General features: G+C 40.8%; 1 protein-coding gene across 1 annotated transcript in view; it reads left to right on the top strand.

The window, feature by feature from the left end:
* Window positions 1-13,882, top strand: part of zmat4a (zinc finger, matrin-type 4a) — a 148,874-nt gene that overhangs the window by 115,586 nt on the left and 19,406 nt on the right. Inside the window, exon 6 of the mRNA XM_021606382.3 lies at window positions 12,961-13,057. Coding sequence (XP_021462057.3) covers window positions 12,961-13,057 — 97 coding nt within the window. The remainder of the gene's footprint in view (window positions 1-12,960; window positions 13,058-13,882) is intronic.

Genomic DNA, 13,882 nt, shown 5'->3' with positions numbered 1-13,882 from the left:
AGGTTAAAATGTTTCAGCTGCTTTTCGAAGCCGAGTTTAATGGTATGTTTTTTTTCTCTCCACATCACAGGTAGTGTCATAAGTGTGCGACAGTGAAGTAAAGTAGGTCATTTTTACAGTATAGTTATGTAGGTTAATTGGTATTTCAGATCAAAGTATTAATATGAGGCAAATGTATAGCTGTTGTTTCTGGGTTAGAAAATATCCTAAAACAGTTTGCTGTCGAAATATCTGCCTGTCATATTCATCTTTTGATCTGAAATACAAATTCCATGAGTAAACAGCAAGTATTACCAACTTTACCACACTGTTCCTATATTTATGCCACTAACGACACTATACAAGCAGTATTTAGTTAACATAAATCTCACCTTTTATGGTGTCATATTATGTTAAGCTTGTATGTGTTGTTTTTCTCTTCCCTTCCAGAGATGGAGTCAATTTAACAGACAAGCTCACAGGAAGGACAGGAAGAGAAGAGGAGTTGTCTGGTTGTTGTTTTGACCTCCCTCATTGTACCTTTCTTTTCACACACGTCAGTTCGGTTAAAATTCAGTCAATTCATAAAGTAATTTGTTTATAAAGTCTTAGGATAGCATTCATTATTAGTGTTACATAGTTTTCACAGATGCTCTTGGTCTCTTACGAGACTAAAGGTCAATATATTTCTTTCATTTAAAACCACTTGAAAACCAGGGTGTTGAAACATTTTGTGAAGTTATGTTCCATCGACTGGTCCGTGACGTCCAGGGGTCATTTGTTTGTTTAGCTGTGTTATGGCTACATATTATTCCCTTTTTCTCAGAGACGGAGACACACACGCACCTCTTCGTACCTCAGATCTCCAGTGCCCTGCCCTCTCTCTTTATGGCCATGTCTGAAGTTCCCTTACTACGTCTAGGCTTTATGAGTAGTCCCTGTATCGGTCTGCAGTTGTGCCAAAAATACATGCTCTTGCTGTTCTCTTACAGATTATAGGCTACACATTCATTTAAAAACTTCTTCTTTTTTTTTACATGCACCCACACCTCTTTCAATAGTTGTATTTTTTTAAACATTTTTACAATACACATACCTGTCATGTTCTTTCCTGTACTTGAATACTTATTAAATTATGTTTCCATAGTCAGTTGTTTCAGTTGTTTATTAATATCTAATTTAGACTTAATCTGCTTATTTCTTCCCTACACCTTTGCTGATCTAAGACAAGATGAAAGTAAAAACACATTCTCTTCCTAATTAGTTTTTTTCCCACCTGTATTTTGTCAGGCCAGTGAACATGGTGTTAAACTGTGCTATTTGTATGGACCCTAGGTTACCTAGGTTACCCTTTCCCTTTGTTATCATACTAACTGTATGTCGTATAACCTTAATTAGTGCTCCCGCTCACTCTTAAAACAGCCGTTTCACTCCATGGCATACTGCCATGGGACTTCACCTGCTGGCGATGAGAAGTAGGTGGTCAGCTTCTCCCTCACCTGGAGTGCCTGTCTGGGGGCGTTGTTGGCACCTGCCCTGGTGACATCAGGAAGGTGACCATTTGGCGTGCCCATCGCCATCTGGAGCGGCTCCTGGAATGACCTCCGCAGGTAGTTGTGGAGAACACATGTGGCCTTCACGCAGACATCGACATTTGAGGGGCTGAGACCAAGCAGTCTCCAATACATTCTCCATCGGGCTTCCAGAATCCCAAAGGCGCATTCAACAACTAACCTTGCCCTGGACAGTCGTTTGTTAAAGATCCTTACAGGCTTTGGCAATGGCAGCAGGCGTCCAGCATAGGGCCTCATGAGGTTGGGTCTTAAAGGGAAGGCCTCATCGCCGACGAAGACGTGGGGAACAGGTCCCAGATCTTCAGCCCCAGGGAGTGATGCAGGTGGTGGAATATCCAGGGTGCCATCCTGAAGTGCCTGGCCAAAGGCAGTCTCGGAGGGTCACGCCATCACTTCCCTTGCCGTAAGCACCAACATCGACAACACGGAAACAGTAGATGGCATCTACTACAGCCAAGAGTACAACTGAATATGTACCCTTGTAGTTGTAGAATTGCGAACCTAAGCACGGTGGAGCCTGGATTACTACATGTTTCCCATCAATGGAGCCAAGACAGTTGGGGAAATTCCACCTCTCCAGGGACTCGGTAGCGTTGGCCCTCCCGTCTTCCTCCTTGGGGACAGGCATGTATTCACCATCTAGACAGTCCCAAATGGCTTGTGCCACAGATTGGACAATGCCTGCCACCGTGGACCATCCAACTCAGAAGCTGAATCCTATGGTCCTGTAGGAGTCCCCTGTTGCCAAGAATCTGAAATATAATTCAAAATAATAATAATAATAATAATAATAACTTGAAATCCACCCACATATTATATCTACTCATATAGCTACCTCATTACTGTTTATTATGCTTTACTAATTATATTGTAATACTCATCAACCATCATTAACAATGCCTTGAAACAGTACAATTCAGTCTGACTATATCAATAAACTGTAGTCCAGGCCAACTCTACTCTTAGAAAGAATGGTACTATCTACTTAAAAGGGTTCTCTGGCTGTCCCCATAGGAGATCCCTTTTAGGTTCCAGGTAGTACCCCTTTTGGTTCCAAGTAGAACCCTATTGGGTTCCATGTATTAAGTATTATACCTGGAACCAAAAATGGTTATCCTATGGGGAAAGCAGAAGGACACTTTTGGAACCTTTTTCTCTAAGAGTGTATGTGAGTCCAATAAGAATGTAATGAATGACTGTAACTGTCTTGAACAACAATGGGTCCTGGAGAAGACTAGCCTACCTTCATCAGGGCAGAAGGCACCTTTCTTTTCATTTGGTAACATTGCACAATTAAAAAAGGATTATAAACCAACTTTGGGAAAAGTTATAGTCCCAATTAACATTCTCTAAAAGTACATCTGATGTCAAATAGGGACTATTAACTAGAGCCCTTTAGCTAGCTAGGTTGCACATAAAAACAATGTATCAAATATTAATCAATTATGGTATCAAAGGCTTTAAAAATGTACTAGAATGTAGCTTACCGGAGACAAATCGCCAGGCGTTGAACTGGGCTGATGGACTCCCGGTAGTTGGTATCCATCCGGGTGATCCTGGCTCCAACCATCTGGAGCAGGTGATCGAACTGGCTTCGGTTCAGACGAAAGTAACTTCGGAATTCCTCTCCAAACAGTCAAAGCTCTTGAATTAGACGGTGGAACTCCCCTGCCTGCTTTCGGGACTTTAACCATCTCTGGACCCACACAGACCTGCGCTTTCGGCGGGGCTGGTCCCGGCCCAACAGTGCGATCAAGACCACCTTCCTCAACCTTGGTCTCATTGTTGAAAGAGCCTACTCTGCTATCTTGACAATTTATTATTGCATTTCGCTCCAAAACTGCATTTTGGAGGGAAATTATACTATGGCTATCACAATTCATGTGTGAATGTCATTGAATAAATAATATACTTGGCAAATAAATTAATAAAAAATGTGAAGAAATTATGCAATCAAACTGTTTTTATGTAATCCCACATTTTTACTGAATATGTGTGCAAAAATAAAATCTACATTCATATTTTGCTACTTTCTGTCAAGTCTACACATACAATTTGATGCATACGTTCGATAAATCAAATGTATGCACCACACAGAACGCACTGCAACTGCCTCTGCAACTGCCTCTGCAACGCAATGCTGCAAGGCAAATGCAGCGTTCCATTGGAAATGAATGTACTTCTGGTGTATCGAAACGCAATGACGTAGTCGGTGTGTTCGAAGCGTAAGGGCTTGTAAGCATTTCATTGTAAGGTCTACTACAGCTGTAGTATTTGGAGCATGTGACAAATACAATTTGATACCATTCCCTTCACTCCATTCCAGCCATTACCATAAGCTGACCTCCCCTCAGCAACATCCACTGGTGTCTATATATGGAAAAATACAGATTTGTTTTGTTGATGACGTTTTTATCCTGAATTTATTCACTTTATTATTTTTTTTTTTAATGAACATTGTTATATTTGCAGATTTTTATTTTCCTTGACTCCAACCCTATTTGATGCACTGAATGGATGTGGGTGGAACAATTTACACATATGGGTGCAAATTACAAACACTCAAACCAAATCTCTGACGAAGGCCTTGAGGCCAATACGTAAAGCTTAATAAAGAGCAGGAAGAGCAGTGTGCGGGTTTCTCTTTTCTTTCTTGTTATTCACTTGTTATTATGCACCTGGAACAAATATAGTTCAGATGTGTGAGTGCCTTTTTGAACGATCTTTAACAAGCGACATATCCTAACAGAGCACACACTGCAAATGGCTTCTTGCAAACTTTCAATGAGCACGTTAAGTTAAGACCGAGTTGGACCCCGGGAAGACTAGCTGTCGTCATGGCATCAGCTAATGTGGATCCAAATGAAGAATAAAGACTAAAGCACATTCTCTCCCATCATCCTGAGAGAACCACTGCTGCCATGCCATCTCTCGTCCTCTCATCATGTTTATAAATCATGTCCCTCCAGATCCCACATCCAAGCAGCTGCATGCAGATCTAATGCAATCTGATATGATTAGGGCTGTTACGGTGACGATATTACCACCACACCGGTGGTCACGAGTCATGACTGCAGTCAAATTCCACGTCATGGTAACTAGGCTTCTCCAAGCTCTGATGCTGCTGATGGTCATTAGTAGCCTACCAAACTTGCTAACTGTCTGGTACTCAGCACTCTATTGTCCCTCTAATCACTCTGACATCAATGTAAATGTAATCGAAGATCAAATAAACCACTTAATGAGAGCGCGAGCTCATGTTGCGCAAAGTTTCAAAAGGCTACGCAGTTGTGTGAGAAAACAGAGTTTTGATGGGCTCTATTAAAAAGAGTGGATCCCATCAGCTTTCTAAAGGCTTACTATATTTATTTCTCAACTTTCCTAATATTAAGCACATTACTTCACTTTACGACAGAAGTATAGCCTACCTGGCAGGCATGAAAATGAACCAATGAAAATGTGTCCTCCATTCTCTATTTAAGTGCATAGATTACATGTATTTTTTCCCCCTGCCCCTGTTCCGAGACAGGTGCATGATAGTGGTCAATTTTAAATCAAAACTAATTCCACACATATATTATTTAGTATATGTAAAGACAAGATTCAATTACAAATAGTCTGATGGGTGACAATATTATCACTTGTGAAAGATGTATTATCACTTGTGAATGATGCCCAGCTTTTTGTCTCTCGAATTTTTCAAATCATAGTCACACACCTCGTGTAGCCTAGCCCTTAGGCCTATATGTTTTAATACGGTTTGTATCACACCTAAAGAGGCCAAATAACATCTTAGAATTAATCCGCTTTACAATCGGTGTAGAGCCTAATTGACATACTGTACATAGGCGACACGTGACTTTCGAGTTTGAGGAAGATCATTTTCACCACATGCATAATCGCATTTGTGGTCACTTTTGATAACAGCGTTTTCCTGCTAATTGATTACATTTTGGAACATTTGTGCCTACAGCCGTGTTTGCATCTTTGCGCTTATGATAGGAAGAAATAGCCTGATAGTTTATCAACATTTTTAGCCAAACGTACTGATCTGTTGCATCAGCCTCATTGCTTTTAAAACGTTTTTTTTTGAGTGGTTGTATTAATTTAGGATCTATCGCATCCCACAACAGTCCCAAAGTATGTTTGGAATATTTATTTAGAATAGGTTAACTTTTGTACAATGGGGGATAGTGGATTGACGTAGGCTAGTTCTTTTGTTGTTCATTAGGCCTACTTATCTTCTTGGCTGACGAAAAGTAAATGTGGACACTTCTTCTAACATCTTCAATATGTGCTTCAGAATTCGATAAGACGGACATGCACAGTTGTGTCCCTGATGTGTCTGTCTTCACTTGTAGTCTACTTTAGAGCTGAGATGCCTGTCAGAAGGACACAATCACGTGACGGGCATTGGCTAATAAGAATTGAGATATATGTGAGAGGGATGTGAGTGAGAGGTGCTTCAGAGCACGGCGATTGGCAGCCGGCAGAAGGGAATTATAATAATTATATTCAGCCCAAGGGCACTACGGCCACACAAGGGGGATGCCGTCAGGGAATTCGAGGCCTGGTGAGAAAATGATCAAGTGCTTATCAAATTGTGAGTGAGAGACTGATGAAGTGTGTGCAGCCTGTGCAAGAAACAAAACAGAGCTCATTCCTTTCATGCAACTTTTTTTCAAATCATCATTAGAGCCGCATCACGCAGCCTTAGAATGTATTAAACATCTAAACTTACAGCCCAAATTTGTATCACAACTAAAGTTGCATAAATAACTAAATGAAGTGTATAGGAGGACCAGCTTCTTTGTTAACCGCTCAACACAGAATAGCTACATGTGCACACTCTCTCGGAAATCGGTTGGAGAAAATATCCTTTCTATTTTATTCAGCTATGTTCAATTGTATTCGACATACTATAAAATAATATAAAATAATGCCATGGAATTCTAAGCAAATCCTGTCTGCTAAATGAACTAGTGTATCCCACAGCTATTTGGCATAGCCAGATCAAGGCCTAACATAATGTCAGATGTATGTATGTATGCTATTCTGTTCTTCTGAAATAGACAAAAATAAATAATGGATTTATTATGATGGTGTAGGCTATATTAAATTGATTTATTATACTTTTTTATCAAATTGATTTATTATACTTTTTAAAATATAGATGTTCCAAAGGTCTGCATTCGTGGCTTGTAGACTATGTGGGAAGCCAGGAGAGGCTAAAGGTGTTTATGTTAATTAACAGTCAATTACCGTGAGACTGGCAGTTATTTGCTTGACAATCACCGGCTGACAACATTTCTTGACCGCCTCAGCCCTAGATATGATTGCATCACTGAATATGACTATATCGCTCCAAAGTGTTTAATTTGCACCCTAGCCAGTCCTGTCAATCAGGCCATGGCTAGAAGACAAATTGTGTTTCTCTGGACTCCATCCCAGCATCGTTAATTGGAGGGATGTGTCCGGGAGATGTAAATTGGCACGTCCTCTCTAACAGCTTCAGCAGCTTCCTCCCGAGGCCCTGCAATCACAATTCACAAGCCATTCTTCTTGTCTGTGTGCTTCCATTCCCACTCCCTCCTGACCCTAAAATAGATATATTACTGCCATTTACTGCCTTAATGGCAGGCTCAGAGACTGGCAAATTACACAGAGACGGTCAAGCTCCGACTCCAAGAGGGCACAGGTTGAAGGAAGCTCTGTTCTTTGTTCTAGTTATCGTATATTTCAGCAGAGGAGGAGAGGCAAATCAATATGCAGACAACCGGGAGACTGGGAGATTACACAAACACATCAGTATAACAATGACACCCATTTACACTCAATTTATTTCCCATCGTTTTAGGTGTACTGTTTTTTTGAGAGATTGCAATCTTATCTGCCACATGATTCACTGAACGAAATTGCTTTTAACAAGGATTTTATTTCAACACTTTGGATTGTTTAAAGATGGGTGAATTAGATAGATGGTGGATTTTTTTAGAGCAACAGGGTGTTTACACGGCAGGCTTTATGCACATCATTTGGAATTTCCCTGTTGAAGACATGTTTGTTGGAATACGTCGGTGGTACGGCATTTTTTTGTTGCAGGCTTTCAGTTTTAATTGTATATATAACCCAGAACATATTTTGTTCTCAGCATTTCCTTATCCATTAATACAATCCTTGCCTACTAGTTTGAGGTTTCTTCAGGTTTCTTGCGATCACACAAGTGAGGGATGTTTTTCATTACGAGTTCAGTTTTATAAACCCATTAAATATGATACAGCCAAGAAGCTGACTGTAGTTTTGCACTATTGGGCCATTTGGCGTGATCTAAGCGGTGTCCCTTGCCTTTTTTATATTTCAGAGGAAGCATATGCTGTTTCAGCTCTCGGGTGCTTTGCTGCAGTCAGAGCTGTACTGTAGCTGTCACTGAGCACGAGATGCACCATCTGAGTGGGGCAGATGGCTCGTGGTTAATTTAGCATGAAGCGTGGACCCTCACCACCTTTCTATGTTCATGAACAATCCACGCAGATGATCACGCTGTTGATCAATCACTCTCTCTGGTTGCCGGGACAATATCTCTCAATTAGCCATTAAGACAATGTAAGCTGTGGCTGGAATAGGAAGTAGAGTGACTCAATTGAGCATTTACATAAGATATTACCATTAGAAATACACTAGGGAAGGGGAGAGATGAACCGGACAACATGGCAGAAGTGATCACGACACTGAATTTAATCTACTGTAAACTAACTGTGAAACAGTATACTGTATGGATATGGTGACATCTTCTAGGTGTCTGACATGTAGTTATCTGACTGTATTGGCTCTGGACGAATCCTCTTCAATAGGTGTCCTAGATGTTGAAACCAAGATCTATGTGTGAGATTTAGCTGAAGATTTTCAATTGGCGCAACATTTTCAATTGGCTCTTCTACTCCTGTTACTCTATTGTCATTTTAGGAAGGTCAATATCAAGTTTAACAGAAATAAGTGGCTCTCTCATGACTCACCAAAGAGCAGAGGAACCTGAATGAAGGAAGGATTTTTAAAATATATATATTTTATTTATTTCACCTTTATTTAACCAGGTAGGCTAGTTGAGAACAACTTCTCATTTGCAACTGCGACCTGGCCAATATAAAGCGTAGCAATTCGACACATACAACAACACAGAGTTACACATGGAATAAACAAAACATACAGTCAATAATACAGTAGAACAAAAGAAAACAAAAAGTCTATATACAGTGAGTGCAAATGAGGTAAGTTAAGGAAATAGGCCATGGTGGCGAAGTAATTACAATATAGCAATTAAACACTGAAAAGGTAGATCGGCAGAAGATTAATATGCAGGTAGAGATACTGGGGTGCAAAGGAGCAAAATAAATAGATACCAGTATGGGGATGAGGTAGGTAGATGGGCTGTTTACAGATGAGAGTGATGAGAGTGAATGCAGCAGCAGCAGCAGAGGCACAGCGCTCCAGCAGCTGTAGACTGGTGCTCCATTGCTCATGCAGGGCGGGCGCCACGGGAGGTGCTGCAGGTTGTATTGCCTTGATGGATGCCGGGGCTGCAGCACATTCTTTCACCTTTTCAAAAAAGCGTTTGAGATGTGGCCTGTCAAAAGGCTACGCGGTGCCGAGCCCGAGCGACAGCCCTGCCGCTCACTGCAGCGCTTTAATGTCAGAATCATGAGAGTGTCAGGGGAGCATCTATCTCTCTTTCTCTCTCTCTCTCTCTCTCTCTTGCAAAATTTAAATTTAGGCAAGGCAGTCTTCGCACTGACACATGGTTACTGAGGGGCTGACAACAGATGGAGAAATTGCAGAGAGAGAGAGAGAGAAAGAGAGAGAGCAATAGACAAAGAGAAAGAGAGAGAGATTCTTGTCTCCCATCTCAGTCTGTCTGAACTTTATTAAAATGGGATCAGAACAGCGTTTTTTCCATCTAGCTATGACAGGGATAAAAGTCAACAAGCACTTAACATCAGTGTCATCTATGTACAGTACTGGATGATGTTAGAAATAATCTGGGTACTTTGTTTCTGCTGCCGACCTTTTGTTCAGTCTGACATAACCTCATATTGAGACAATCTGGGAGCCATCTCTCTCTCTCTCTCTCTCTCTCCCTCCCTCTCTCTCTTTTTCTCTCTCTTTCTCTCGCTCTCTCTCTCTAAGAGCTCATCAACGTGGGGGATATGACCTTAGGTCGGAGGCGAGACTGGATAATTAGATTCAAGGACGGGACATTAGTGTGGACATTTATCCTTACCTTGGCCTTTCTTGCCCTCCAAACCATTGCACTCAATTCGGAGAGAGGTTGCAAGCGATTGGGCTATTTGTCATGCCACTGTGTCGTTAGTTTTAACATGACAGCCATTACACTGTCACAGCAGGGCACCAGCTGAACAACTGTATCAGACAGACAGACATAGGATGTGTCCCAAATGGCACCCAATTCCCTTTATAGTGCTATATAACTATGTAGGGAATATGATACCATTTGGGATGTATCCACGGAGAAATGGTTTGTCACTCTGTTAGTTGCTGATTTGGTGATCCACTGTCGCCGAAGACATCAAAAGGGGCGAGAAATAAAGTGATCGTCTCATTCAGATCTTAGTTGAATCTTGGAGTGAGCTAGTTAGCCTCGGGTTTTACACCCAAAGCAATGGTGCGTAATAACAAAATACAATCAACAGCTTACATATCACTCAAAGCAGAGCTCTGTCTAATTAGAGCTAAGGTGTGTCCATCATCAAAAACCTCAGTAATGGATGTTATAATTTCAATGTAATTTAATTGTGATCAATACTAAATGTGTGACATTTCAGTGTGGGCATGTCTTTAATTGATTCTTTCCACTTCTCCCACACCAGGAACAGTCATTTGTGAAGTCGATCAGGCGTAGCTTGACAAGCACTGAGCACTGACCCTAGGTTGCATCTCCAATGGCACCCTATTCCCTGTTTAGTGCACTGCTTTTGACCATAGGGCAGTATGTTAGGAAAAGGGTGGCATTTGAGATGCATTTCTAGTGTCTCCAACAGACAGCTGTATAGAGCAGTAGTTCCCAAACAGTGAGGCACACTTTTTAAGGAACTCAGTCCGGCTTTAAACTTACTCCTGAAAGTTGTAATAGTAGAATTCCAAAGGAATGCAATTTAGTGCGTCATCAGTTCCTCTTGTCATGTTAGTCCTTGCATACCTTAGTGAGCTATTTGTCAGCTAACGCTTTTTTTCTTTCTTATGTCCATAGATATTGTTAATTGTTGTAATATTTTAGCCACTCAAATATCACATGTTCCCCAATGCTGGAAGGGGGCCCCAAGTGAAAAAGCTTGGGAACCTCTAGTGTAGAGGAAATAGAAGCTGCTAGTTAGTCTGATATCATCCCGTCTAGCTCTCTAATATTTTGATTGACAGCACTGTGAAAGCATGCTGACCAAGTGCCTCATTTATAAACATTGCGCACGCACAAAATATGCCCCAAAACATGCGTGCACCAGTTTTCAAGCAAAAGGTGGCGTTTATAAAAAGGTAACTTTACGTGAGAAGTGCTTATCCTCCCGCAAATTTTAGAGGTTGAAGTATTGCATTGAAAGAAGGTTAGTAGCCTAGTAGCCTTGTGCAAATGGGGAATATATGATGACACTCTTATTCATAACAAAATAACTGGTAGCTTAATATAATAACAAGATGCAATCATTTGCCAGTAGTGAGAAGGTTGAAAATCTATCTATTTTATCTTTGCATTCTTTGCATTCTAAAATGAAATAGAAATAATCATCTCCTGTGTGGCGCAGCGGTCTAAGGCACTGCATCACAGACCCAGGTTCAATCCCAGGTGGTGTCACAGCCGGATGTGACTGGCAGACCCATGAGGTGTCGCACAATTGGCCCAGTATTGTCCGGGTTAGGGAAGGGTTTGGCCGGCCGGGATTTCCTTGTCCCATTGCGCTCTAGTGACTCCTTGTGGCGGGCCGGGTGCACGCATGACTTCAGTCGCCAGCAGGACTGTGTTTCCTCCGACACATTGGTCTGGTTGTCTTCTAGGTTAACAGAGCAGTGTGTCAAGAAGCAGTGCATGGCTCTCGACCATCGCCTCTCCTGAGTCTGTAAGGCAAGACTGTAACTACCAACTAGATATCATGAAAAATGGGGTAAAAGTTTATTTTAAAAAAGGATCTATATCTTATTATTTATTTCATTTCCATGATCATTGAAGAATAAATTCCTCATCCTTTTCTGGCTGTGATGGTTTCATACTCCCGAAAGAGACAATTTCTACAACAAATCTACAACAAATTTGGATAGGGTAACATTCGTCCCATCTCCCATTTTATTGGGCCCACTTTAATAGATAGTAAATAGTAAGATAAGCTATTTCAAGTATTTTGCTCTATGCAATCTGATCCGAAGCGCAGTTTAATGGTAGAACAGATGGTTCATCTTTTCCATTGACGTTTGTAGGCTACATCTGAATACTGTAATGCCAAATCTCTCAAGTAGACCATATTACATTCATAAACCTATTACAAATATCATAACCATCGCAGTATAAATTCCTCACCTTTTTTCTGGCCATGATGAGTTCACATTCCCGAAGTAGCTATACAACAATCATGCGTATCTTTCATTGAATTGTGCCTATTAGATAGGCTATTATAATTTCATGTTTTTCGCTGTATGCGTCCAAACGGGAGTGCAGGTTTATAACATAGAGTAGAATTTAACAGGTGAACAGAAAATGTACCTCTTTCATGGAAGTGCTTTAGGCTACCACTGTAAGTATACATTGAGTGTACAAACATAAGGAGTTATTTTCTAATTGTATCATAGCTTTCACCGGGATTCACCTGATGAGTCGGTCATGGAAAGAGCAGGTGTTCCTAATATTTTGTATACTCAGTGCACAGGCCTACTGTATTTTTCATTTTTTTTCCCCAGGGTAGACAATGTTCCCTAATTCGCGGGCAGTGCAGCATATAAATATCCACAATAATTACCAAAGACATTTTGATCAATTTGGCAATTGCTATTTTGTTTGATGCTGCCTAGGCCTAATTCCAACACTTCCAAAGTATACAGGAAATAAGGGTGTTAATGTCAACATAAAAGGAGAATAATGGGCGTTATTCAGGCGGAGTCATAATGATTGTTCACGCGTGCACAGTTTTAGGACAGGTCTGATTTGTTAACAGGAAACATGCTTATGTATGGCGCGCGCCACGTTTATGCATTTCAATATTTGTGTTCATGTGCAGTCTTTCAAATGAAACAAGTAGTTAGCTAATACATGACACCTGTCTAAATCCCGCTAAAAACAAAAGAGCATTTGAGAAATATGTTTATATATGTTCATTAATCGAGTGTATCTGTGTTTGTGTGTTTTTAATTCCAGGTCTGAAACGTAGCTATACCTGTGAAGTCTGCAGTGTCACACTCAACTCTGTGGCACAGTACCATGCACATCTGCAGGGCTCAAAGCACCAAAACAAGTGAGTTTTCTACTCTGTGCACCGCAGCTAAACAGAAGATTTCACACTGTGTATACTCCTTGTCTGATGATGAGTGGCCAGCAATGGACAGTACCAGTGAAACGCTTGAACACGCCTTACTACTCATTCCAGGGTTTTTCTTTATTTTTTAAAACTATTTTCTGCATTGTAAAATAATAGTGAAGACATCAAAACTATGAAATAACACATATGAATCATGTACTCACCAGAAAAGTGTTAAACAAATCCAAATATATTTGAGATTTGAGATTCTTCAAAGTAGCCGCCATTTGCCTTGATGACAGCTTTGCACACGCTTGGCATTCTCTCAACCAGCTTCATGATGTAGTCACCTGAAATGCATTTCAATTAACAGGTGTGCCTTGTTAAAAGTTAATTTGTGGAATTTCTTTCCTTCTTAATGCGCTTGAGCCAATTTGTGACAAGGTAGGGATTGTATTCAGAAGATAGCCCAATTTGGTAAAAGACCATATTATGGCAAGAACAGCTCAAATAAGCAAAGAGAAATGACTGTCCATCATTACTTTACTACATGAAGGTCAGTCAATGTGGAACATTTCGAGAACTTTGAACGTTTCTTCAAGTGCAGTCACATAAACCATATGATGAAACTGTCTCTCATGAGGACTGCCACATGAAAGGAAGACCCAGAGTTACCTCTGCTGCAGAAGATACATTTATTAGAGTTACCAGCCTCAGAAGTTGCAGCCCAAATAAATGCTTCACAGATTTCAAGTCACAGACACATCTCAACATCAACTGTTCAGAGGAGACTGTGTGAATCAGGCCTTCATGGACAAATTG

The sequence above is a fragment of the Oncorhynchus mykiss genome, chromosome 6 (genome assembly GCF_057628025.1).
Source record: "Oncorhynchus mykiss isolate SJ-2025 chromosome 6, ASM5762802v1, whole genome shotgun sequence".
NCBI classification, from domain to species: Eukaryota; Metazoa; Chordata; class Actinopteri; order Salmoniformes; family Salmonidae; genus Oncorhynchus; species Oncorhynchus mykiss.
This window is presented reverse-complemented; position numbering and strand designations above follow the sequence as displayed.